Source organism: Chiloscyllium plagiosum, chromosome 40, assembly GCF_004010195.1.
Source record: "Chiloscyllium plagiosum isolate BGI_BamShark_2017 chromosome 40, ASM401019v2, whole genome shotgun sequence".
NCBI classification, from domain to species: Eukaryota; Metazoa; Chordata; class Chondrichthyes; order Orectolobiformes; family Hemiscylliidae; genus Chiloscyllium; species Chiloscyllium plagiosum.
Genome location: NC_057749.1, coordinates 26,451,643 through 26,478,581, shown reverse-complemented (window position 1 = coordinate 26,478,581; position 26,939 = coordinate 26,451,643). Strand labels below are relative to the sequence as shown.

The 26,939-nt window shown below is 41.8% G+C and overlaps 1 protein-coding gene across 2 annotated transcripts in view; it reads left to right on the top strand.

Moving 5' to 3' along the window:
• The first annotated feature begins 12,619 nt into the window (after window positions 1-12,619).
• The window catches only part of LOC122542640 (circularly permutated Ras protein 1-like), a 112,579-nt gene continuing 98,259 nt past the window's right edge, over window positions 12,620-26,939 (top strand). The window contains exons 1-6 of one of the 2 annotated variants that reach the window (XM_043680635.1): window positions 12,620-12,777; window positions 13,239-13,395; window positions 13,473-13,814; window positions 19,282-19,452; window positions 21,431-21,517; window positions 22,679-22,767. In XM_043680635.1, the coding sequence (XP_043536570.1) occupies window positions 13,281-13,395; window positions 13,473-13,814; window positions 19,282-19,452; window positions 21,431-21,517; window positions 22,679-22,767 (804 nt within the window). In that variant the 5' untranslated portion in view covers window positions 12,620-12,777; window positions 13,239-13,280. Of the gene's footprint in view, window positions 12,778-12,803; window positions 12,939-13,238; window positions 13,396-13,472; window positions 13,815-19,281; window positions 19,453-21,430; window positions 21,518-22,678; window positions 22,768-26,939 lie in introns of those variants that run through there. The other variant, XM_043680633.1, reaches the window with a different exon arrangement.

Here is a 26,939-nt window from a genome sequence, read left to right as displayed (position 1 = left end):
CCAGCAGCATTAATCAGCTTCCTAAAATACCCCAAATACTATAATCTTTATTTGCTTGAATAGTTGCACTAGTTGGGCTTTGAAGTTTTCTTAAAAAATTAATTTGTGAGAGCAGGTGCGATGGCATCAAGAATGTCAATGCTGGACAGAAGACACTGCTAAGTGAGAGAGGGCCTGAAGTTTGTCAGATCCAGTGACATATAAAGTTCGGGTAGGTGTAATGGTCCTGAACAAGCAGGTAGACCATAGGAAAGCTGCCAAATTAAAAATGGTGCAGGAGCAAAATATGCCCGGCTCCTTGACTTCCTTTCTGACTGTTCCAGTTCTGCATCTCCATCAAACATTGAAGATACTGTCACAAAGCAAGTCCTATTTTTCTAAAAGCTGTACCTTGGCTCAAGGATACTCTGTCCTTGATTCTTTTTCGGAGGAACAATAAACCGGGACAGATTGTGATCAGTCTGGTTTGGTACAGAGATGAAAAGGATTTTGAGAGATCTTTTGTTTATATGGAAACAGATGACGCTTCAGGCCAAAGTGGTCATGTTTTAGAAGTGACCTGTATAAAGAGAGAGGAGTGGTCAGTTCTCAAGCTGAGCTGAGCAGTTTAGGTCAGTCCTGAAGTGGGAAGTTCAACAGGGAGCTGTGTGGAAACTCTCCCTCTTTTCTGCCCTTCAACTTCAACCTGTCAGCGTGTGTTCCATGTACACTGGGTTTTAAAGGGAGTTTGCTTATGGGGACTGTTGTGTGTGTTTGGAACAGCATAATTAAGTCTAGTTGGATTTGCTGAGTTCTGTAGGGGTTCTTTATTCTTTGTTTCATTGTGTGAATAAATTTTTTTGTCTGTTTTTAAAATCTAGTAGTCAACTTAGCTATCTTACTCCGGGTAATTTTCACTGTACACTTACCAAAACAAATTGCAAAGCTAGGTCGAGGGCTATCTGCTTAAGAATGTTTTGAGTGGTCTGGCCTAGTCTATAACAGACTGGGGACTCTTTGTGGGATTTTGAACAGTGAGTGATAGGTGTGAGTGCCTTTATTTTGGGTGCTGGTTTGGTTGGGTAGACAAAGCTTGGGATAAGAATGGCTCTTGCAGTCGCCAAAAGTTTTCTGGATGTGGATGCGGTGACTTTGGCAGTTTTGCAAAAAGTGAATAAGACCAAGTTACAAGAATTAGCAGAGAAACTGGAATTGGAACTGCCTGCTTATGTGAGGAAAGGAGAGATAATTACAGCAGTAGCTCAGCATTTAAACTCGCTGGAGAAACCATCAGAATCTATAGAGATGGCAAGGATTCAATTGTAAATGAAGCAGCTTGATTTGGAGGCGAGAGATAAGGAAAGGGCAGCAGAAATGAAACAGTTTGACTTACGATGAAAAGCAGAAGAGAAGGAAAAACCAAGAGCAGCAGAACAGAGAGAAAAAGAGAAAGCAGCAGGAGAGAGCAGAGAAAGAAAAAAAGAGAGAGCTTTGAACTTCAAAAACTGACACTTAAAAAGGAAAGTCAGCGATAAAGGCTGAGGGTAGGTTTAGTGAGGATGAGCAAGCCCTGTTAGTCAGGAGGCTAGTGAGAAACTGCTTATGTATGTTCAAGCATTTCCTAAATTTGATAAGGATTTGGAAGCCTTTCTCATCTCATTTGAAAAGATGGCTAAACAAATGCAGTGGCCAGTGGCAATGTGGGTTTTGTTGATCCAAATGAAACTTGTAGATAGAGCTAGTGAAGTATTTGCGTCCCTCTCAGAGGAGATATCTCAGGAGTATGAGGAGGTGAAAAAGCCATTTTAAGTGCAAATGAGCCTGTGCCAGCAGCCGAGAGACAACGTTTCAGGAACCTAAGGAAGGACCCTGGTCAAACCTATCTTTAGTTTGAAAGGATCAAATAGAGTAATTTTGATAGATGGATAAGAGCTTTAAAAATCAAGCAAACTTTATGATGCCCTTAGAGAGGTTAGTATTTTGGAGGAATTCAAAAATTCACTGCCTGAAGTAGTGCAAACTCATATGGAAGAGCAGAGAGTTAAAACAGCAAGGTTATCAGCTGAAGGGGCTGATGGCTATGAGCTGGTCAATAAAACACGGTTTGGCTTCCAGAATCAATTTCAATCCCTGAGGGATAGAAGTTGGGGCAAAGAGAAATCCTCATGTGGATTTCTTACCACAGGGTAAAAAAGAAACCCTTGAGGAGGACAAAGAAGTCAAAAAGCTCCAGTGTTTTCATTGTAATAAACTGGGCCACACAAAATCATAGTGTTGGTGGGCTAGGAGAAAGCCAGATGTAGGAAAACCAGAAAAGCCTGGAAGTTTTGTTGGACTAGTAACAAAAAGCACAAGGGAAGTTAGACAACTGCCTCAGAGTGTACAATGATCAGATATTGATTAAGGAGGAAGTGCTAGATCTGCTTAAAAAATATGGGGGCGGCACGGTGGCTCAGTGGTTAGCACTGCTGCATCAGAGCACCAAGGATCCAGATTCAATTCCCGCCTCGGGCAACTGTCTGTGTCGAGTTTGCACATTCTCCCCGTGTCTGCGTGGGTTTCCTCCCACAGTCCAAAGATGTGCAGATTAGATGAATTGGCCATGCTAAATTGCCCGTAGTGTTAGGTGCATTAGTCAAAGGTAAATGTAGGGGAATGGGTCTGGGTGGGTTGCTGTTTGGAGGGTCCGTGTGGACTTGTTGGGCTGAAGGGCCTGTTTACACATTGTAAGGGATCTAAACTAATCTAATCATATACATGCAAGGGTAAAGTTTATTCACATATGCCAGGAATAATAGATAAGGAGGTTATAATATTAAGGGACACAGGATCCTCTCAGTCTGTGATGCTAAGGGCTGAGGAGATACGCACTCCTGAGAGACTATTGCCAGAGAATGTACTGATAACAAGAATTCATGGTGAGACAAAAAGTGCTCAGTTATGTAAAGTGAGACTAGAGAGTCCAGAGAAGAGTGGAGAATTTGTGGTAGGAGTACTGGACAAATTCTCAGCTCCAGGAATACAATTTGTCCTTGCAAATGATATATGATTCACCAGTCGGCGTGCTGCCTACTCTAGCTGAAAAGCCAGTGGAGACACAGGCAACTGAAGACCTGAAGCATGTTTATCCAGGAATTTTCCCTGATTGTGTGATCACAAGATCACAGAGGCACAAATTGAAGCAGGAGAGGTTAAAAGGCACAGATTAGGAAGCTGACATAGTGTTATCCGAGACTTTTGATGATCAGATAAGTGGAACAGTGAAGTAACAAACAGGTAAACATGCCAGTATCTTTACATCTGCTAGGCTGATTGAATTACAGCAGAAAGATGAGGAATTAAGAGTTATATCAAAAGGCATTTACTGAGGAAGAAAGTGACTGCATTCCTGTGTTTTTACTTAAATGAGGTCTTAATGAGGAAATGGAGACCATCACACATTCAAGCAAATGAGAAATGGACAGAGATTCATCATATTGTTTTATCAGTCGGGTACAGAAAGAAGGTGTTGCGAGTGGCACATGAACTACTACTTGGAGGTCATTTAGGGGTGAGGAAAACACAGGCTAAAATACAAACATTTTTACTGGCCTAGACTACATAAAGGTGTAATTAAATTTTGCCAGATGTGTCATCCATATCAGCTAATTGGAAAATCACAGGCAGTAATAAAACTGCACCTTTAATACCTATTCCATCGTTTGAGGAACCTTTCACAAGAGTCTTGATTGATTGCTTAGGAGATCCCCTACCTCAAACAAAAAGTGGGAGTAAGTATTTATTAACAATAATGGATGTGTTGACTAGATTTCCAAATGCAATCGCATTATGCAACATCACAGCTGAAAGGGCTATAGAAGAACTATTTCATTTTTTTTTACTAGATACGGCCCATCAATAGAGATCCAGTCAGATCAAGGATCAGATTTCACATCCAAACTATTCAAGAAGATTATGGATAACTTGGGAATAAAGCAATTCAAATCTACTGCGTACTATCTGGAATCACAAAGAGCGCTAGAGAGCTGGCATCAAACACTAAAGACCATGTTGAGGGTTTATGGTCAGGATTATCCAGATGATTGGGATAAGAGAGTTCTGGTTGTACTTTTTGTGATCAGAGATGCACTGAATGAATTGACCAAATTCAGTCCATTTGAATTAATTTTTGGGCATGAAGTAAGAGGACTGTTAAAATTGATTAAGTAGAAATTAATAAGTCAGAATTCAGTGACCACCCATTTGGACTATGTGTCAAATTTTAGACATCGATTAAATAGAGCTAGAGAGTTGGCTAGACAGCATTTAAAAATACCACAGCATTCAATGAAACAGGAAGTGGATAAGAAATCACAAATTCACAATTTTGCAATTGGGGATAAGGTATTGGTGTTACTCCCAGTAACAGGTGAGTCTTGAAAAGCGAGGTTTAGTGGACTTTGTCAAATTGAGAAGAAATTGAGTGAGGTGAATGACTTGATAAGGATTCCAGGCAGGAAGAAATCTGAGTGTGTCATGGGAATATGCTCAAAAGGTATTTTGACAGGGAAGGAAAGCAAGAGGAGAAGGTGTTAATGATTACATCACAGAAGGAAGAACCAGGTTCAGAAGTTTTTGAATTGGACATTCCTCAAAACAAATTGGACAATGAGGCAGTTGTCAAAAATTGGAAAGCATTATTGAGTTACCTTCCACACGAAAATCGAAATGACCTGAAAGACTTATTACTATCGCATGGGGAGATATGCGGAAATAAACTGGGAGGTATTAAACTAATTGTGCATGATGTAGATATAGGAGATGCTGTTCTGATCCTTATAGGCATAACCCTCTAAAATTGGCACAGGTTCAGAAGGAGATAGAGTGCATGCTCCAAGATGGTATAATCGAAGTGAGCCACAGTGACTGGAGCTCACCCATAGTCATGGGGCCAAAGCTAGATGGTACCCAGTGGTTATGTGTGGACTATTGCAAAGTCAATGCCGTTACAAAGACTGATGCATATCCAATTCCATCGCTGGAGGACTGTGTCGAAAAAGTGGGACAAGCAACTTACATTTCTAAGTCGGACTTGCTCAGAGGCTACTGGCAAGGACCTCTGTCAGAGAGAGCAAAGGCAATTTCAGCTTTCATAACAGCAAGTGGACTGTATCAGTTCCAAGTCATGCCATTTGGTATGAAAAACGCTCCAGCCACATTTCAGAGACTGACTAATAAGATCATTGCCGGATTACCCGACTGTGTGGTGTATATTGATGACCTGGTGATTTTTAGTCCCTCATGGTAGGAACATCTACAACATTTATCGGACTTGTTTGAGTGACTTCAGAAGGCAGGCTTGGTGGTAAACCTGGCTAAACGTGAATTTGCCAAAGCCAAGTCACCTTTCAGGGCCATGTTATTGGACATGGACAAATGGCCTCACGAGATGCGAAAATGAAAGTAATTGGGGAATTTCCCACACCGTCGATAAAACCTGGGGTTGAGTGGATTTTACCAAAAGTTTGTTCTGAACTTCAGCAATTAACAACTCGCTGAATTGGTAATAAATGGCAAGAAGTTTCAGAGGACTGTCAAAAGACATTTGACAGCCTAAAAACTGTGTTAACTACTGCCCCAGTATTAGCCACACTGGATTGCACGAAGCCTTTTAAAGTGGCTATCGATGCCAGTGATGTGGGTGTCAGCGTGGTGCTCCTGCAGGAGGGTGACAAGGGGATAGAAAGACCCTTCGGATATTTTTTCCAGGAAGTTGAATGTTCATCAACAGAAATATTCAATGGTGGAGAAAGAGACTTTAAGCTTGGTGTTGGCATTACAACATTTCAGTGTTTACATTACTAGCAATGCATCCAAGGCAATCATATACACCGGTCACAACCCATTGATGTTTGTGGAAAAATTTAAGGATAAAAATGCCAGACTGTTTGGATGGAGCTTGTTGTTGCAGCCGTTCACTTTGACAATTGTGCAGGTGGCAGGTGGCAAAAATGTGATTGCTGATGCGTTATCGAAACTTGAATGAGCTACGGAGGCATTTGGTGGTGGGTGTACCGCGGCCTGAATTTGCACGTGGTTGTGCATGTTTGCATGTTTATAGTTAGACCATAAGACAGAGGAGTGGAAGCAAGGCCATTTGGACCATCGAGTCCACTCTGCCATTTAATCATGGTTGATAAGTGTTTCAATTCCACTTAACCACACTCTCCCAGTATCCCTTAAATCCTTGCGAGATCAAGAATTTATCAATCTCTGCCTTGAAGACACCCAATGTCCCAGCCTCCACTGTGCTCCATGGCAATGAATTCCACAGGCCCACCACTCTCTGGCTGAAGAAACATCTCCTCATTTCCATTTTAAATTGACTCCCCCTAATTTTAAGGCTGTGCCCATGGGTCCTAGTCTCCCCGCCTGACGGAAACAGCTTCCTAGCATCCACCCTTTCCAAGCCATGCATTATCTTGTAAGTTTCTTTTAGATTTCCCCTCAACCTTCTAAACTCTAATGAATACAATCCCAGGATCCTCAGCTAATCATCATATGTTAGGCCTACCATTCCAGGGATCATCCGTGTGAATCTTGGCTGGACATGTTCCAGTACCAGTATGTCCTTCCTGAGGTGTGGGGCCCAAAATTGGACAGAGTATATTCTAAATGAGGCCTACCTAGAGCTTTATAAAGTCTCAGTAACAGATCGCTGATTTTATATTCCAACCCTCTTAAGATAAATGACAGCATTACATTTGCTTTCTTAATCACAGACTCAACCTACAATTCAACTTTAAGAGAATCATGGACTAGCACTCCCAGATCCCTTTGTACTTTGGCTTTATGAATTATCTCACCGTTTAGAAAATAGACCATGCCTGTATTTTTTTTTTCAAAGTGCCAGACCTCACACTTGCTCATGTTAAATTTCATCACCCAGTTCCTGGACCACTCTCCTAAACTGTCTAAATCTTTCTGCTGAAAATGTGTTGCTGGAAAAGCGCAGCAGGTCAGGCAGCATCCAGGGAACAGGAGAATCGACGTTTTGGGCATAAGCCCTTCTTCAGGAGCTTATGCCCGAAACATCGATTCTCCTGCTCCTTGGATGCTGCCTGACCTGCTGCGCTTTTCCAGCAACACATTTTCAGCTCTGATCTCCAGCATCTGCAGACCTCACTTTCTCCTTAAATCTTTCTGCTGCCTCCCCACCTCCTCAGTACTACCTGCCTGTCCACCTAACTTAGTATCATTGGCAAACTTCGCCAGAATGCCCCCAGTTCCTTCATCCAGATCATTAATATATAAAGTGAACAGCTGCAGCCCCAACACTGAACCCTGTGGGACCCCACTTGTCACCAGTTGCCATTCCAAAAAAGAACCTCTAATCCCAACTCTGCCTTCTGTCAGACAGACAATCCCCAATCCTAGCTCACCTCGAACACCATGGGCCCTCACCTTACACAGCAGCCTCCCGTGAGGCATCTTTATCACAGGCCTTTTGGAAGTCCAGATAGATAACATAATATAGTGTATACGTGTGTTTAAACTACTAACTGGGGTTTTGAAAGATTAAAAATGAAGCCAGCGTTTGGTATTGATGGTTCTTTTTTTTTTTAAGGGGGCAGTGTCACAAAGCTAGTCTCTTTTATTCTAAGAGCTGTTCCTTGGTTCAAGGAGACTCTGTCATTGATTTCTTTCAGAGGGGTAATAAATCGGGCCAGACTCTGATCAGTCTGTTTTGGTACAGAGATGAAAAGGATTTTGAGAGGTCTTTTGTTTATATGGAAACAGATGGTCATGTTTTAGGAGTGACCTGTATAAAGAGAGAGGGAATGGTCAGCTCTCTAGCTGAGCTGAGCTCAGCAGTTTCAGTTCGGTCCTGAACTGGGAAGTTGAACAGGGAGCTGTGTGGAAACTCTCTTTTCTGCCCTTCAACTTCAACCTGTAAGCATGTGTTCCATTTTTACTGGTTTTTAAAGGGAGTTTGCTTATGGGGACTGTTGTGTGTATTTAGAACAGCATAATTAAATCTATCTGGATGGATTGAGTTCTGTAGAGGTTCTTTATTCTGTTCTTTGTGTTTCATTGTGTAATTGTGTGAATTTTTTTTTGTCTGTTTTAAAATCTTGTAGTCAACCTAGCTATCTTACTCCGGGTAATTTTCACTTTACGCTTACCGAAACAAATTGTAAAGTTAGGTCGAGGGCTGCCTGCTTAAGAATGTCTTGAGTGGTCTGGCCTAGTCCATAACAATACCACAGCATCTGAGATGGGCAAGATGGATGTCATAGCCTAGATGTCTTTGCTGCCTGAAGAAGAGAATGCGTTTGTGCTGAGTCGCTCTGGATAGAAGAGGTGAGCTATTGTGCACGACACTTTGTCCATATCACAGGTTGAGTCAGAGGAACCTGACCCGGTACTAAAATGGTCCAGGAGGATCTACAAAAAAAAGAACTGGCCTAAGTCTTCAGATTCAGAGGGGGAGGGAAGTAGTGACTGTAACGAGGTCAGCCAGGTGGAACTCTTAGAATTAGTTCTCCAATTGAGGCTGTTGCTCTGGTCCAATCAGGCAGCCTTGACTGACTAAAAAGAATAGGAGCATGAGGGTTTCTGTTCATTCTAAGAGCGATGCATCAATGTCATGAACCATGAACATGTAAATAAAGGGTGACTTGGTAACAAAATACCAGTTTCTGTGAAGCTATTTGAGTACAGCTCCATAACACTCAAGAAGCTTGGAAATCTATCACTGTTCCTTCATTTTTGTAAGGTTAAATCCTGGAACTCACTTCCTAACAGCACTATGGATCTACCTATAGCACATGGACTGTACAGGTTCAAGATGGCAGCTCACCACCACCTTCCCAAGGGTAAGTAGGGCTGGTCAATAAACATAGAAGATAGGAGCAGGAGGAGGCCATTTGACCCTTCAAGCCATTCATCATGATCATGGCTGATCATCTAAGTCAATAGCCTAATCCTGCTTTCTCCCCATAACCTTTGATCCCATTTGCCTTGTCACAATTCACCCTCCCATCCAACTTGGTATCATTTGCAAACTTTGAGATGTTACATTTTGTTCCTCCATCCAAACATTAATATCGTGAATAGCTGAGTCCCAGCACTGATCCCTGTGGCACTCCACTGCCTGCCATTAATTCCTACTTTCTGTTTCCTCTCTGCCAACCAGTTTTTTATCCATCTCAATACACTTCCCCCAATCTCATGCACTTTAATCTTGCTCAATAATCTCTTATCTCTGACTTTGTCAAACGCTTTCTGAAAGTCCAAATATACCGTATCGAGCAGCTCCCCATTGTCAACTTTACTAGTTACATCTTCACAAAATTCCAACAGATTTGTCAGGCATGATTTCCTCTTCATAAATCTATGCTGACTCTGTCTGATTCTGCCACTACTTTCTAAATGCTTCGCTATAAAGTTCTTGACAATGGACTTGAGAATTTTCCCGAATACTGATGTCAGACTTACTGGTCTACAATTCCCTGGTTTCTCTCTACCTCTCTTTTTGAATATTCGAATGACATTAACTACTCTCCAATCTTCAGGGACTGTGTCAGAGTCAATAGAATTCTGGAAGATGACCACCAATGCATCTACTGTTCTAGACCCACCTCCTTAAGTACTCTGGGATATTGATTATCAGGCCTTGGGAATTTATCCACCTTCAGTCCTGTCCATTTTCCCATTACCATTTTTCTACAATATTGATCTCCCTTAGTTCTTCCCTCTCACTCCTCCTGGCTTAGTCAATGACCCCCACAAACTATCAGTTACTAAAAACAAAAAGACAAGTCCAAATTGTTTGGGCTGCTTTAATTCATTTGAAAGGAAGTGTATTAAATATACACACAAGTTTCTATCCATCCAGGATATGACATTGTTAGCATGACATATTCAGAGTCACAGAAAACAGCCACACGTTCTCCGATCTCTATCTTAAAGTTCTGAAATTCTGGAACTATTCTGGTGAATATTTTATGCAACTGCTCTAATGCCTTCAGGTCTTGCTTGGTGAAAACAAAAAATTCTGGAGATCGCAGCAGGTCAGGCAGCATCCATGGAGAGAAAGCAAGCTAATGTTTTGAGTGTGAATAACTCTTCATCAGAGCTTTCTTGGTGGATGGCATCCAGAACTGGAGCACCAATACCATAGATTTTTATAATGATTTCCTTCAGTCCTACATTATGAAGAAAAAAGAATTCACACTAATTGTAAAAGATGAAGTGTGTTTTGAAGAAGGGTCACTGGACCTGAACGTTAATTCTGATTTCTCTCCATCAAAGCTGCCAGACCTGCTTTGTTTTTCCGGCAATATCTGATTTTATGTTTTCCAACGTCTGCAGTTCTTAGGTTTTCTATTTGATATCCCAGTTGATGCCAAATGAGTCTTCCATGCCCTTTTTAATAAAGCCTAGGATATTCTATGCTTTAGTGACTGCATTCTCAACCTGTCCTGTGACCTTTGAAGATTTATGTACATATCATATCTGCTCCACTGATCCCTCTGCTCCTTTAGTAAAATATTGTTTCTCTGTGCTCTTTGGACCACCTCAAATTACTTCATATTAAATTTTATCATCCATTCCACCAACTTGTCCATGCCCTTTTGAGGTTCTACACTTACCAGTTCATAATGTTTCCAAGTTTCATATCTGTAAAATTAGAAACATGCTGTCAGATTTCAAGACTGTTATGACCAGCGGTCAGAATCCTGAAGTACTATGGATATTTTTAACTTAAAATTTAAGAACTAGTTTTTTAAAAAGATGGCTGATACAGTCATAACTAGTTGCAGATGTAAATTCAGTGGCTGTCTGGAGGTGGGGAGAGAGAGAGAGAAAGATCTATGAGATGTCACACCTCAAAATGCAAATGGAATTTAAAACTGCAAGCCTTTAGAAGGTGGTGTGAGGAAGAGGCAAATCACCCAAGATTGGGTTGTGATATCTTGTGACTACAAAGATAAGGGCTGGTGACCCCTGCTTAAAAGCAAGCAATCCTCTGAGATATATTCCAAACTGTAAGCACATCTTGTGCTTTTCTCTCGATCTACTTCTAATCTATGTAAGTGTGTCGCATTACTAAGTTTTCTAATATTTAGAAATTAATAAACACTCTTTGTTAGCTTACTTATTGTTAAATTAGGGCGGCACGGTGGCACAGTGGTTAGCACTGCTGCCTCACAGCGCCAGAAACCCGGGTTCAATTCCCGCCTCAGGCGACTGACTGTGTGGAGTTTGCACGTTCTCCCCGTGTCTGTGTGAGTTTCCTCCGAGTGCTCCGGTTTCCTCCCACAGTCCAAAGATGTGCAGGTCAGGTGAATTGGCCATGCTAAATTGCCCCTAGTGTTAGGTAAGGGGTAAATGTAGGGGTATGGATGGGCCGCGCTTCGACAGGTCGGTGTGGATTTGTTGGGCTGAAGGGCCTGTTTCCACACTGTAATGTAATGTAATCTAATCTAAATTGACCCTTTTAAAAACAGAAGTTCATGTTGGTCTGGGAGAAATGTGTCCACAAGGGGAAGGATCCAATTTTAAATTAATCCTTTTGTGACCAACCGAGGGGGTAGGTGAATAAAGAAGTTCAACCCTCCTCAGCTGGGAGCTTTCACAATTTCCTGGAATCTTGTCTGGACTCACAACATAAAAATAAAGAAATAAACATGGAAGCTGGAAATTTGAAGCAATTTTGAAGAAGAGTTACTCGAGTGGAAATGTTAATTGTTTTCTCTCTGCAGATGCTGCCAGATTTCTGAGTTTCTCCAGCAATTTCTGTTTTTGTTTGGACACTCAAGGAATCTGGGTTGTAACAAAGTATTATCAGGAAAAGCAAGTGAGGATCTCTGGTAATAACCCTACTCCAATCTGAGATGCATCCATTAACCACTGCTGTCCGTTTTATGTCATTCAGTCAACGTTGTGTCTGAGTTGCTACTGTCTGTTTCATCCTTTGTCCTCCTACTTTGCTCATAAATCTGGAATGTGGCACTTCATTAATTGTCTTTTGGAAATCCATGTGTACCCTATCTTCAGTCTTGCCCTCATTGACTCTCTGTAACTTCATCAAAAAGTGGAGCTTGTTAGCTAGACATGATTTCTCTTTAATTTATCCACACCCCTCCCTATGAAATCAACATTAACATCGTTTAGTACTGGTCCTCCAGTATCTTGTTCACAGTAGCATCCGAAATCATATAATTTGTTAAAAATTACACAACACCAGGTTAGAGTTCAGCACTTTTATTTGAAAGTAAATCTGCTGGAATATAAGCAGGTGTGATTTTTAACTTTATCTACCCCAGTACAACACCTGCTCCTCCACATCATATAATTTAATACATGTCCTTCTAAATCTAGCACTTTGGGGTATTACTTTCTTGATTAGTAAACTAGTGTGCTTCCATTAAACCTGTTGGACTATAACCTGGTGTTGTGTGATTTTTAACTTTGATTAGTAAAGGGATCATAGGTTGTAGAGAAAAGGCAGGCGAGAAGGGTTGAGAAACATCAGCCAAAATAGAATGGTCTAATTTTGCTCCTATATCTTACGGTCTTTTGGTTTTGAAGTTGCTTAGAAACCTGATTGACATGGTAGCAGGTATTACCTGTTTAGCGAGGTTCGACTTTGAATGATTTTCCAGCCGCTTAAACTGCTGTACCGGAAGACATTTGTTAAACTGTTCTTAAAAAACTATTGTTTCAGTACGTTGCAATATTTAAATAGGCAATCGACGCTTGATGTGAGACAGGTTCTATCCAATACATCGATATTATTTTCACCGAAAGGTATGGGTTTGGGCGAGTTGCGCTGATTTAGAATCATTGATTACTTCCTTCCGCTTTGGTTGACAAGAACCAAAAACTTGTCTGAGATCTGAGGGTTTCACACCTGATCCAAGTGAAGGGCAGTGCCGGAAATAATACCTTTGGAAAAAACAGAAGGAAAGGTAAGACGGTGTTTACCAAGAGCGGACGGCCCGAAGTCCTGACCCAAGGGAAGGTGAATTAGCGGCGTGGGTTCCCAATCGCTGCCCGCTTTCAGATCCAGCCCCAGGCACGGCCACCAGCTGATTCCCCACTCGGGCTCCCTGTTGTGGGGCCTTGGTGAGAGCATGGGCCCTCAGTGAAAAAGTTTTCATCAGTTTGCAAACCCCGAAATCGATTTAAATCTTGGGGTTAAGAAGAAACGGATGGGTTGGGTGTTGATATAAGATCATGACTTTTTAAACAATTGTTTAACTTTTCAGATTTGATGGTGTCTAACATTGTGGTATTGGCTAATCAGCAAAATGGAGTTTGCCAGTAATCATATTTACATTGATAGTCCTGCCAGCACAGGGCAGGTACAACAAGCTGTTTGTTACAGAAACCACCCAATGGGGACTGTAAGGAACACCACCCACAGTAAGTATCTGTAAATAATCACGTTTTATTTTCATTTATCACATTCATTACTGATCTCTGTTCCTGATGATTAAAAGGTGAAAAGCCATTGGCACATGTCTATGACCCAGTGATGGACTGCAACCCAGCATATGAGGCAAAGAAACCCAGCAGTGCCTCTGTCATTGACCATGTGGAAAGTGAAGGACCCACATATGACAATTGGAACCCAGCAATTGCTGCTGCCTCTGATGACACTGGACTCTGTGACCAAGCATCCAGTTCAGCTCCAAGCAAAATCACAGCAGCCAAACCAGTGTATGATGTGGCGGAAGGTTCGAGCAATTACTATGGAAATGGGAGGATTTCTGGCTGTCAAACTACCCAGCACCTGGCCAATCCTTCACACGCCCAGCATCGTTTTGGTGACAATACCCACGGTGAGTATCTTCAAAATAACATCTAGAAGTAATTATTTCTGTTCTTGGTACTTTTTTCCTAACCAGTGATCATTTACCATTTCCTGAACATTTCTTTGGGGTTCTCTCTCCGTCTGAGGTGTCTGCCTCAGAGATAGAACATGGATCACTGATCATTTCTCAAAGTTTCCGTAAAGTTTGACCTTAAATGATGATTTATTTCTTGCAGCAAGGTTACTCCTCAACGAAAATGCAATAATGCAGATGCTGGAGATTGAAATAAAAGCGAGGAAGTGCTGGAGAAACTCAGATCTGACAGCATCTGTAGAGAGAGAATAGAGTTCTTCAGAACAGAAGAGTGAGGTAGAAGCATGTTGGGTGTTATCCTGCAGAAAACGTTGGGAAGAAGCAAGATGGGAAGGTCAGAAGAAGGTTAAAGGTCAAGGGAGATTAGAGGTCACAGATGTCACCAAGCAAAAGAAAAAGTGATTATTTGGTGTTCACAGTAGACCGAAAGCAAAAAAACAGGAAAACAGACATTGGGGGTAAGTAGTTGGTGGGGGGCAAAAATGAGGATAGAATTAATTATCAGAACTTGTTGAACTCTTGCTGAGTCCTGAAGCCTGGGTTGGGCTTCACTGGAATCCTATAGCAGGCGTAAGATGGAAATGATTGCATCAGGACAAAATAGTGTATTGAAAATAGCAAGCAGCTGGAAGACTGTAAATGTAGGAGCAGAAATAGGACATTACACCCTTGAGTCTGCTCTACCATTCAGTGAAATCTTGTGGCAAGTAATATTTGTGCCACACAAGTGGCAAGGAATGACCATGTCTCATAAGAAATAATCTAACCACCACTCACTGACATTTAATGATGTTATCATCATGAAATTACCCATTATCAACATCCTGGGATTACCATTGACCAGAAATTCAACTAGATTAGTCATATAAACAGTCGCCAGAAGATTAGGTGAGAGACTAAAAATATTGCAGTGAGTAACCACCTCCTGACACCCCAAAGTCTGCTCACCGTCTACAAGGCACAAGTCAGGAGTGTGATGGAATATTCCCCACTTGCCTGGATAGATACAATTCCAACAACGTAAGAAGCTTGACACCATCCAGGACAAAGCAACCTGCTTGATTGGCACCACATCCACAAACATTCACTCCTTCCACCACTGACACTCAGTAGCAGCAGTGCATGCCATATCCAACATGCACAGCAGAAATTCACTAAAGATCCTGAGACAGCATCGTCTAAACCCACAACTACTTCTGTCTAGAGGGACAAGGGCACACCACATCACCTGCAAGTTCCTTTTCAAGCTGCGGAGGGGTACGCAGCATTCAGGTTCCTGAGCCCAGGGCTTGGCCACTTCTTTTTTCTGTCCACTTTTTCTCCTCTTTTTATTCTTATCTTTCGTTAGTGGAGGGGTGAGTGTGCGTCGACATAGTCGACAAGATGCGACCAATGGTGAAGAGGTGGTGACTTTGATGTTGGTGGGTTGGGAACTGGCAGCGGTGCGGAGGTGGCAGAGGGACATTGGAAATGTGGGCCTAGCAGTGAGAGATAGGGCCTGAAAAGTGGTGACTCTATGTTGGGTGGTGGCGGTGTGAAGCCTTGAATTGGAGCAGTGTTTATTGAACAACTACGGACTCTTGGTTTTTATAAGTTATTCAAAATGACACTGCAGTGTGGTAAATATATGGTTATCCACTTTGGTGGCAAGAACAGGAAGGCAGATTACTACCTAAATGGAATCAATTTAGGTAAAGGGGCAGTACAAAGAGATCTGGGTGTTCTTGTACACCAGTCAATGAAGGTAAGTATGCAGGTACAGCAGATAGTGAAGAAGGCTAATAGCATGCTGGCCTTCATAACAAGAGGGATTGAGTATAGAAGCAAAGAGGTTCTTCTGCAGCTGTACAGGGCCCTGGTGAGACCACACCTGGAATATTGTGTGCAGTTCTGGTCTCCAAATTTGAGGAAAGACATTCTGGCTGTTGAGGGAGCGGAGGTTCACGAGGTCAATTCCTGGAATGGCGGGACTACCTTACGCTTAAAAACTGGAGCGACTAGGCTTGCATACTCTTGAGTTTAGAAGACTGAGGGGGGATCTGATTGAGACATATAAGATTATTAAAGGATTGGACACTCTGGAGGCAGGAAACATGTTTCCGCTGATGGGTGAGTGCCGAACCAGAGGACACAGCTTAAAAATGTGGAGTAGACCATTTAGGACAGAGATAAGGAGAAACTTCTTCACCCAGAGAGTGGTGGCTGTGTGGAATGCTCTGCCCCAGAGGGCAGTGGAGGCCCAGTCTCTGGATTCATTTAAGAAAGAGTTGGATAGAGCTCTCGAGGATAGTGGAATCAAGGGTTATGGAGATAAGGCAGGAACAGGATACTGATTAAGGATGATCAGCCATGATCATATTGAATGGTGGTGCAGGCTCGAAGGGCAGAATGGCCTGTTCCTGCATTTATTGTCTATTGTCTACTGACACTGCAGTGTGGTAACAGAACAATGACGCCACAGTGTGGTAACAGTGCAAGTTTTTCACTATATTTTGCCCTAATTACAAGTAACAATGAATCATTCAATTCAGTTCAAAATCAAACCACTCACCATCCTGACTTGGAAATTTATTACCTTTCCTTCAGGGTAGCAGGATCAAAATCCTCGAACTCTCTGTCTAAGGGCATTGTCGCACTACCTACAGCACCTGGACTGTAACGGTTCAAGAAGGTAGCTTATCATCACCTTCTTAAGGGGCAACTAGAGACAGGCAATAAATGCTGGCCAGCCAGTGATACCCACATATCATGATTATATAAAAATGATCATGAATGATCTGTTATTCCACCGGGGCGGCACGGTGGCACAGTGGTTAGCACTGCTGCCTCACAGCGCCAGAGACCCGGGTTCAATTCCCGACTCAGGCGACTGACTGTGTGGAGTTTGCACATTCTCCCCGTGTCTGCGTGTCCTCCGGGTGCTCCGGTTTCCTCCCACAGTCCAAACATGTGCTGGTCAGGTGAATTGGCCATGCTAAATTGCCCATAGTGTTAGGTAAAAAGGGGTACATTTAGGGGTATGGGTGGGTTGCGCTTCGGCGGGTCGGTGTGGACTTGTTGGGCCGAAGGGCCTGTTTCCACACTGTAAGTAATCTAATCTAAAAAAAAACTCTACTCTTATGACCTTTCCCTTTAATCCTTGAATTCCTTAATGATTAAAAATCTATCTTAGCTTTGAGTATACTTAACAACCCAAGCTCTTCAGCCCACTAGTAAAGAATTCCATAGATCCTGTATTCTCAGAGAGAAGGCATTTGCCTTCATTACTGTCTAAAACAGGGAACTTCTTCACACACTGAGGCTGTGCCATCTGGTCCGACACTCTCCCACGAAAGGATATAACATTGAACGTTACAGCGAAGTACAGGCCCTTCAGCCCTTGATGTTGCACTGACTTGTGGAACCAATCTGAAGCCCATCTAACCTACTCTATTCCATTTTCATCATATGTTTATCCAGTGACCATGTAAATGCCCTTAAAGTTGGCGAGTCCACTACTGTTGCAGGCAGGGCGTTCCATGCCCCTACTACTCTTGAGTAAAGAACCTATCTCTGACATCTATCCTATAGCTATCACCCCTCAATTTAAAGCTATGTCCCCTCATGCTAGGCATCAACATTCGAGGAAAAAGGTTCTCACTGTCCATCCTTTCTAACCCTCTGATTACCTTATATGTCTCAAGTCACCCATCAAACTTCTTCTAACAAAAAAAGCCTCTGTCGCTCAGCCTTTCCTCATAAGACCTTCCCTCCATATCAGGCAACATCCTAGTAAATCTTCTCTGAACCTATTCCAAAGTTTCCACAATCTTCGTATAATGTGGTATAACTGTACGCAATGCACCAAGTGCGACCGCACTAGAGTTCTGTACAGCTGCAACATGACCTCGTGGCTCCAAAACTCAATCCCTCTACCAATAAAAGCTAACACACTATATGCCTTCTTAACAACCCTATCAACTTGGATGGCAACTTTCAGGGATCGATGCACATGGACGCCAAGATGTCCCTGTTCATCTACACTACCAAGAATCTTACCATTAGCGCAGTACTCTCTATTCCTGTTGCTTCTTCCAAAGTGAATCACCTCACACTTTTCCATATTAAACTCCATTTGCCACCTCTCAGTCCAGCTCTGCAGCTTATCTATGACCCTCTGTAACCTACAACATCCTTCGGCACTATCCACAACTCCACCAACCTTAGTGTCATCTGCAAATTTACAGACCCATCCTTTTACGCTCTCTTCCAGGTCAGTTATAAAAATGACAAATAGCAGTGGCCCCAAAACAGATCCTTGTGGTGTACCACTCGTAACTGAATTCCAGGATGAAAATTTCCCATCAACTATCACCCTCTGTCTTCTTTCAGCTAGCCAATTTCTGATCCAAACCACTAAATCACCCTCAATCCCATGTCTCCATATTTTCTGTAATGGCTTACCTTGGGGAGTCATGTCAAACATTTTACCGAAATCCATATACACAACATCATCCACTTTACCCTCCCCTACCTGTTTGGTTACCTTCTCAAAGAACTCAAAATTTGTGAGGCACGACCTATCCTTCACAAAACCGTGTTGACTATCCCTAATCAAATTATTCCTTTCTAGATGAATATAAATCCTCTGATAACTTTTTCCAACACTTTACCCGAAGTAAGGCTCACTGGTCTGTAATTACCAGGGTTGTCTCTACTCCTCTTCTTCAATAGGGGAGCAATATTTGCTATCCTCCAGTCTTCTGGCACTATTTCTGTAGACAATGATGACAAAGTTCAAAGCCAAAGGCTCGGCAATCTCCTCTCTGGCTTCCCAGAGAATCCTAGGATAAATCCCATCTGACCCTGGGGACTTAGCTATTTTCACACTTTCCAGAATTGCTAACACCTCCTCCTTGTGAATTTCAGTCCCTTCTAGACTAGTGGCCTGTATCTCTGTATTCTCCTTGACAAGATTCTCTTTTTCTAGTGTGAATACTGACAAAAAAAATTCATTTAGCGCTTCTTCCATTTCCTGACTCCACGCACAACTTCCCACAACTATCCTTGATTGGCCCTAATGTTAATCTGGTCATTCTTTTCTTCCTGACATACCTATAGACTGCAACATTGAGGATTAAACCAACACCTTTAGCATGGAAGAATTCTGATGAAAGCATGGACTTGCAGTGTTAGGAATTAAGGTGCATTGTTACAACATGACTAATTATAACTTAGTAAATGGCAAATTTAGACAACCTGAAGAGGCAGGTACTGTAGGGGATCATAGGATAAACTGGCTGGGTTGAATGGCCTTATTTGCCCATGAAATATTTTGGACTGAATGGTTTTTGTTTATTCAGTATATGTTGGTATATGTAATATTTTTCTTTGTGCTTATTGTGTTATTGGTCATCTGCAGGCACACCCCCTCCACTCCCACCTCGACCAAGGAATTTGAAAAAAGTGCCTGAGTATGTGCAACTGCTGGATTTGCCTCCCACTAAAGGGCCTGGACACTGGACTTTGCCAACTTCCCACCATCATCACAAGGTGCCGCCAGACTCTCTGCCCCCTCCTTTGCCGGATAGAAGTAAGTGAATTTGATAAATGTGGGACTTTTAAGGCTGAGAATAACAGCAACATTTTTCTAAGTACTGGGAAGGTATGAAATTCAATCAAACAAATAAACAAGTCTGGCATTATTGCAAATTGTGGGCAGCTTTACAAACTAGAAATGTGGAGATCTGCTTTCGGTCCAGGTAGAAGGAATGTTTTTTATTGTAAGTTATATATGTGACATGTACAGAGATTCATCACCTGGGGCTGATGTAACTGTAGGGGCTGAGTTTTCTCTTCATATGACTTCAATAGTATCAGGCTTCCAAACACTTAGAAATGATCAGTTTGAAATTAACAATGGGAATCAGTTGGAAGATGCAATTCTCAAATTGGTTTTGTTTAGCTTCTTTGAATTGACCATGACAAGGGACCAGGTTGTCATCCTGTTTAATGGTGAATTGATTTGCATGAGCCAGCTTGGATTTCTGTAAATATGGGCCATGCTGAACTCAATTCATTTTGTTGATGAAATGCAGTGAATGTGCATCATATGGGTTTTTAATAATGCATTACGTCAAAGACTTAAAATGTGGGAAAAATTTAAAGTGAGGGTAGGTATGTGGATGGGGAGATGGTTGAAGTATGTAACATTACAATAAAGTGATGGAAGTTTCACTGTTACCTCTTCCTGTGGGATTATCAGTGGCATTCCCATTTGGTTTGACATTATGAATAACAGCAGACCGAAGATATAGAATCACAAAATGATGAAAATGTGGCAATTTGGCTCATCATGCCACAGTGAATTCTTTAAAATAGTGATCTAACCCGTCCCACTTTCCTGTTATTTCCTTATAGACATGAAGGTTTTCCCTCAAGTACTTATCCCATTATCTTTTGTGTGTGAAGATTTAAATATGCCTTTATTGGGTGTAAATTTCAGATCCCAACAGCTTGGAGAAAAAAGGTAATTCCAATGAAGGCCTCCAATCAGAGTGCATTCTCAGCTTCCTCCTGTATTTCATGTGATAATCGAATGATTTTTCATCACCGAACTGAAATAATCATTACTGAGATATTTAGTTGATGTTTGAAATGAAAGTTCTGGGGCTATCTGAGCTCTACTATTTGACCATGCTACAATGCCCATATTCTGGTCTAACCTGTCAATGTCTAAGAAAAAAACTTCACTCATTCTCTGATGTAGTAAGAATTTGCAAGATGCTAAGGTTTACAGAAATGATCTGAGGATGAAGGGCTTGTCATATAAGGAGCAGTTGAGGACTCTGGGTTTGAACTGAATGGATTTTAGAAGGATGAGGCAGGATGTGATTGAAACTTAGAGAATATTGAGAAGCCTGAATAGAGCGAGATTTGGAGAATGTTTCCACTAATAAGAGGGATGAGGACCCAACAGCACAGCCTCAGAGTGAGGGATAACCGGTTAAAACTGAGATGAGGAGGCATTTCTTTAACCAGAAGATGGTGAATGTGTGCAACTGATTATCGCAGAAGGCTGTGGACGCTATGTCACTGAGTCTATTTAAGACAGAGATCGGTCCTTGATTGCTAAAGTGATCAAAAGTTACATGGATGAGGCAGGAGAATGAGGATGACAAACTTATCAGCTGTGATCGAATGGCAGAGCAGACACAATGGGTTGAATGCCCTAATTCTCCTTCTTTACCTAATGGTCTTATTTGGCTGATTGTCTAAGTCTATGTCTCTTTAAGTGACAGGGTCATTTCTACAAATGATGTTTTGACTGGATTGTGTTTCTTTATGATAGTCTGCAACCTGTTTAGAGGTACTCACTTGTGCAAATTTCCTTTCATAATTTCAGTCATCAAATATGCAATGTTTCAGAACCATTGTTCATTATTTTACTTGTTTCTTCACAGTGTGATTCTGTTCAGTGACTCCAGGTTTAGTATCTTGATGCCTCATGCTGAAACGTGTTTACTGGGCTGCTGAAACATTGACTTCTTATTTTCTCTTTTCTTCATTAGCCTTTCTGAAATCAGAAAAGGAAGAATTGAAGGGAAATATCAATGTGGTGTTAGTGAACCTGGGAAAGCTAGTGGACATCAAGAATGGTAAATAGTAAAATTCATTTTAAGATTCACTGATCCTATAATCATGGTACCACATGATTTATTACATATGGATAGTGCACATACAGTGCAAGCTCCATTATACTGAATTAATACTGTGAAAAGTATGAAGTCACCATAGGGTAATAGTGCTACATTCTCATTAGAGAGAGATTCTTCAATAAGGGCACAACATTTGCTACCCTCCAGTCTTCTGGGACCTCGTCCATGGCTAATGATGATGCAATGTATCACCCAAGGCCCCCGCAATTTCTTCTTTAGACTCTTGGGTATATCTGGTCAAGACCGGAAGATTTAACAACCTTTACACATTCTAATATGACTAATACTTCCTCTGCTGTGATATGGACTGTCCCCCAGTTGTCACTGCTAACTTCTCCAAGCTCCCAACTTTTCATGTCTTTCTCCATGTTAAACACAGGAGGAATACTCATTGAGGACCTTGCCATCTCCTGCAGTTCCACCCATATATGTCCACTTTGGTCCTTGAAGGGTCCTATTCTCTCTCTAGTTATTCTTTTTCCTTTAATATACTTAAAGAATCTCTTTTGATTCACCCTAATCTTCTCAGGCAAAGCTACCTTGTGCCCTATTTTCGCCCTCCTTATTTCCCTCTTTAGTAAACTCCTGTATTTTTATATACCTTCAGGGATTCCCTGATTTCCAGCTGCCTGTACTTTAGCTATCTCTCCTTTTTTCTGGTCAAAGCCTCAATATCTGTTGTCATCCAGGGTTCCCTGCTCTATAATTCTACCAACCTGTCCTTCATCCTCACAGGACCACATAGACCCTGTTATCACACTTTTGAAGGCCTTCAACGTCCAGAGGTCCCTTTGCCCACAAACAAACTACTCCAAACAAACCCTGCAAGTTCCTGTCCAATTCTGTCAAAGTTTGCCTTGCTCCAATTTAGAACTTGAACCTGTGGACTACTCTGTGAAGATCCAGGCATTGATGATGACAGCCTCACATTTGAGGACAATTTACTGCAATGTATCATTCACATCTTAAATATTTGAGCTGTAACAGAAACTTTGCTGTAAAAAGAAATGAGTATTTGCAGTCTAACATTGGTGTGAAGTACAATCTCTCCATGCTTGTTGTTGACTGTAATGATTTAATGTTTATTTTTTTCGTTTGCAGTGAAGCCACAGAAGTGTACTCCAGTATACTGCCAGAATTGTTCAGCAGCTATCTCCACTCTCAGTAAAGTAGAGAATTTGCATGCTGTGGTGAGTGCTTGAACCCCCAACTATTCTCTATATATATATTGGTGATGTAAATTAGGTGAATACGTGTAATATCTTTAAGTTGGCAGATGACATGAAGCAGGATGGGAGGATGTACTATAAAGAGGGTGCAGGGATGGTTCACTATGGACAAGTTGAGTGAGTGGTTAAATGTACGCATATGCAGTATAATGTGGATAATCGTGAGCTTATTTATTTTCTAGCAAAAAAACAAGAAGGCAGATTATTCTCTGCAAGGAGGAATCATAATAACCCCTCCAGTGTGGAAACAAGCCCTTTGGCCCAACAAGTCCACACCAACCCTCCAAAGAATAACCCACCCAGACCTATTTCCCTACTCTATATTTACCTCTGACTAATGCACCTAACCTACACATTTTGGATTGTGGGAAGAAACCAGAGCACCCAGAAGAAACCCATGCAGACACATGGGAGAATGTGCAAACGCTGCACAGACAGATGCCCAAGGTTGGAATCGAACCCAGGTCCCTGGCACTGTGAGTCAGCAGTGCTAACTACTGAGCCACCATGCCACCCCAAATTAGGGACTAGGTACTAAGTAGTTTGGGAATGAGTGGAGCTGTTATTTGAGCAGTGAGGCCTGTGATGATGAAGTTAGGTCTGAGTTATCCAACTTCTAAATTGGCAATATATTCCAATTCTATTTTGAGTTTTTATAAAACATTGGGAAAAGAGAAGGTACAACAAGACCTGTGTGACCTTATACACCAATCGCTGAAAGTAAGCATTCAGGTACAGCAGGTGGTGGTGAAGAAAGTAAAATGCAATGTCAGCCTTCATAGTGGGAGGATTTGAATACAGGAACAGCATGTCTTAGTGCAATTGTACAGGGCCTGGTGAGATCATAACTGGAGTACTCTACAGTTTTATCTGAGGAGGGAGTGCAACAAAGATTTACCAGACTGATTCAAGACCACAATAAAAAGGACCAAAATTAGGCCTTTGGCCAATCAAATCTGTTCCATTGTTCAACCATGGCTGATAAGTTTCTAATCTCCATTCTCCTGCCTTCTCCCCATAACCTTTGATCCCCTTACCTTACCTATTCGTTTTAAATACACTCAATGACTTAGCCTCCATGGTCCTCTGCAGCAATGAGTTCCACAGATTAACCACCCTCTAGCTGAAGAAATTCTTCCTGGTCTCTGTTCTAAAGGGTCATCTATTCAACTTGAGGCTATGCCCTCAGTTCCTAATCTCTCCTGCTAGTGGAAACAACTTCACCATGTCCAGTGTATCGCTGCCTCTCAGTATTCTACAAGTTTCAATGACATCCCTCCCCTCATCCTTCTAAACTCCATCAAATAGAGACCCAAAGTCCTCAACCGCTCCTTGTATGACATTTCTGGAGTGGCAGGATTGACATATGAAGAGAGACTGAATCAGTTAGGATAATATTCACAAGAGTTTAGAAGAATGAGGGGAATCCCATAGAAACAGGTAAAATTCTAACCGGACGAGACAGGGCAAATGTAAGAAGGAAGTTCCTGATGACCAAAGAGTCCAGAACCATGGGTCATTGTTTAAGGACTAAGATCAGGAGAAATATTTTCACCCAGAGAGCAATGTTTTAACGGGATCAAAGAGTATGGAGTGAAAGCAGGAACAGGACATTGAGTTGGATGATCAGCTGTGAACATATTGAATGATGGAGCAGGCTTGAAGAGCCAGGTGACTACTCCTGCTCCTATTTTCTGTGTTTCTATGATGGACCATCCTGCAGTTAGACTGCACCTACCTCCAAGTCACCAACACCAGCCGCCATTGTAAAAGGTCTGGAAGAACCAGGGCAGCTAGCGTTGATTAATTTATTAGGTTTGTGTTTACCTTCTCAGCGGTTGCTTTATATTCTGCTGACCAGACCACTTTTATTGTTACCTCACAAATTGGTTCAGGCTTAGCTAACGCTACGTCGAAATTTCTACCAGCATGTTCCTAAAAGTCTCATGACTTACCATTTTAGTTTTAGGAACATGGAATTCTATTAAAGCTTTCACTTGTCTGTATCTCCCTGTATATCCAAAGTAATTTGCCCTTGCTAATGTGATTTTTTTTGGCTAAGTTTATTGCTAAGCCAGCTAAATGTAATTGCTCGGACAGGTTTTCTGCTCTTCCCATGTGTCCTGTATATTGCAACATTCTCTAAATAAACTACAAGTTATGTATTTGAGCTACAGCTTTAATTCATCACTGTTTGGAATGTAGCCAAGGCACTTTTTAACCCAAAAGGCTTCACTTGACATTTGTCACATTGAATGAGTCGCACCAATGTGGATATTTGTTTAATCCTTGATGTTAATGGCACTTGCCAGTACCCCTTCATCAATCTTAGCAAGAAACAGGGCACTGCCAATCCTATTGATACAACCATAGCATTGGATACAAACCTTTTTTCATGATGCATTTACTCTTCTGTAGTCTGTACAGAATGTGGTTGATTGACTGACTGGATGAGTAAGGTAACTACAGGGATGAGTGATTGGTATTCCAGGTGCTTAGTAGTTTAGGAATGAGTGGGACCAATTTTGATGAAGATAGGTCTGAGTTGTCTAATTCCTGAATTGCTAACAGTCGCAATACGTTCCAATTCCTATCTCATTTTGGGTTTTGCATAAGATATACTTCCCCCTGCAATTTGGGACTTTTGGCCATTTTAAGCAATCAATTCTGAAGCCATATTAATGTTAAGATTTACCAAGGTGGAAGTGTGATGGGAAATGGTAGTTACAGGGAGAAACTTGAATTACAAATGTTACAATCTCAACTGATGTTATTACTGGAAAATTCAGATCTCAGACTGAAATCAGGCTTGAATGATTAGAGATTTTGGGTTTTAAATAAGTGGTCTTTCACTAAAACGCAAACAAGCAATGCTACAGATTTGGTTTTAACAGTACATAGCAGCTTACTATTGCAAAAGAATTGAAGATAAATTATAATGTACCAAGCTAAATACTTAAAACAAGTTTAAAGATTTAAAGCATCTGGTAAATGGCAATCCCAACAACACTCCTTTACAGTAGTCTGAGTGGAGAGAATTCCCTTCTCTTTCACTCTTGTACATACTTCAACTTCGGCTTCAATTCCCCCTCTTGAAAATCTGATAAGCTCCTTCTTGGAGTCATCATACAACTGAGTTTAGAGTTTCTCAGCTTCAACTAGCACCTTCAGGTTTATAACCAAACACTTCTGGTGTTGAACTTTCAAACAAAACTGCTTCCGGTGAGGTACCCTTTCTTTTAATAGTCATTACCACCTTCCATTCTCAGGAGCAACTGTTTTACACGTCCAGCTTTGCCAAAGACTTCTGCAAATTGCCAAACTGAAATCCAAAAGCCTTTTTTAATCTGTGGAGCTTTCCTAAACCCAAAAAATTCCATAATCTTCCATCTAAATGCTTAATTCATTACTGTTTACTCTGTTTGCTCATAAAAACCTACCAATATAAACAAATTCCCATTTGTACCCTCCCACCCCCTGAGCTATTCTCACTAATTGTTTAAAGAAAAATATATCACTATGGCTGTAGCAATACCTACAAGCTAATCATTAAACCTTTTCACAAACATAAAGACGAATCCACATGATACTGGCTCAAATGGGGCGGCATGGTGGCTCAGTGGTTAGCACTGCTGCCTCGCAGTGCCAGGGACCCGGGTTTGGTTCCCACCTCGAGTGACTGTCTGTGTGGAGTTTGCACATTCTCCCTGTGTCTTTCTGGGTTTCCTTTGGGTTGGTCATGCTAAGTTGCCCCTAGCGTTAGGTGGTAAAAACAATGACTGCAGATGCTGGAAACCAGATTCTGGATTAGTGGTGCTGGAAGAGCACAGCAGTTCAGGCAGCATCAAAGGAACTTCGAAATCGACGTTTCGGGCAAAAGCCCTTCATCAGGAATAAAGGCAGTGAGCCTGAAGTGTGGAGAGATAAGCTAGAGGAGGGTAGTGTTGGGAAAAAGTAGCATAGAGTGTACAATGGGTGAGTGGGGGAGGGGATGAAGGTGATTGGCGAGGGAGGAGAGTGTGGAGTGGATAGGTGGAAAAGGAGATAGGCAGGTAGGACAAGTCCGGACAAGTCATGGGGACAGTGCTGAGCTGGAAGTTTAGAACTAGGGTGAGGTGGGGGAAGGGGAAATG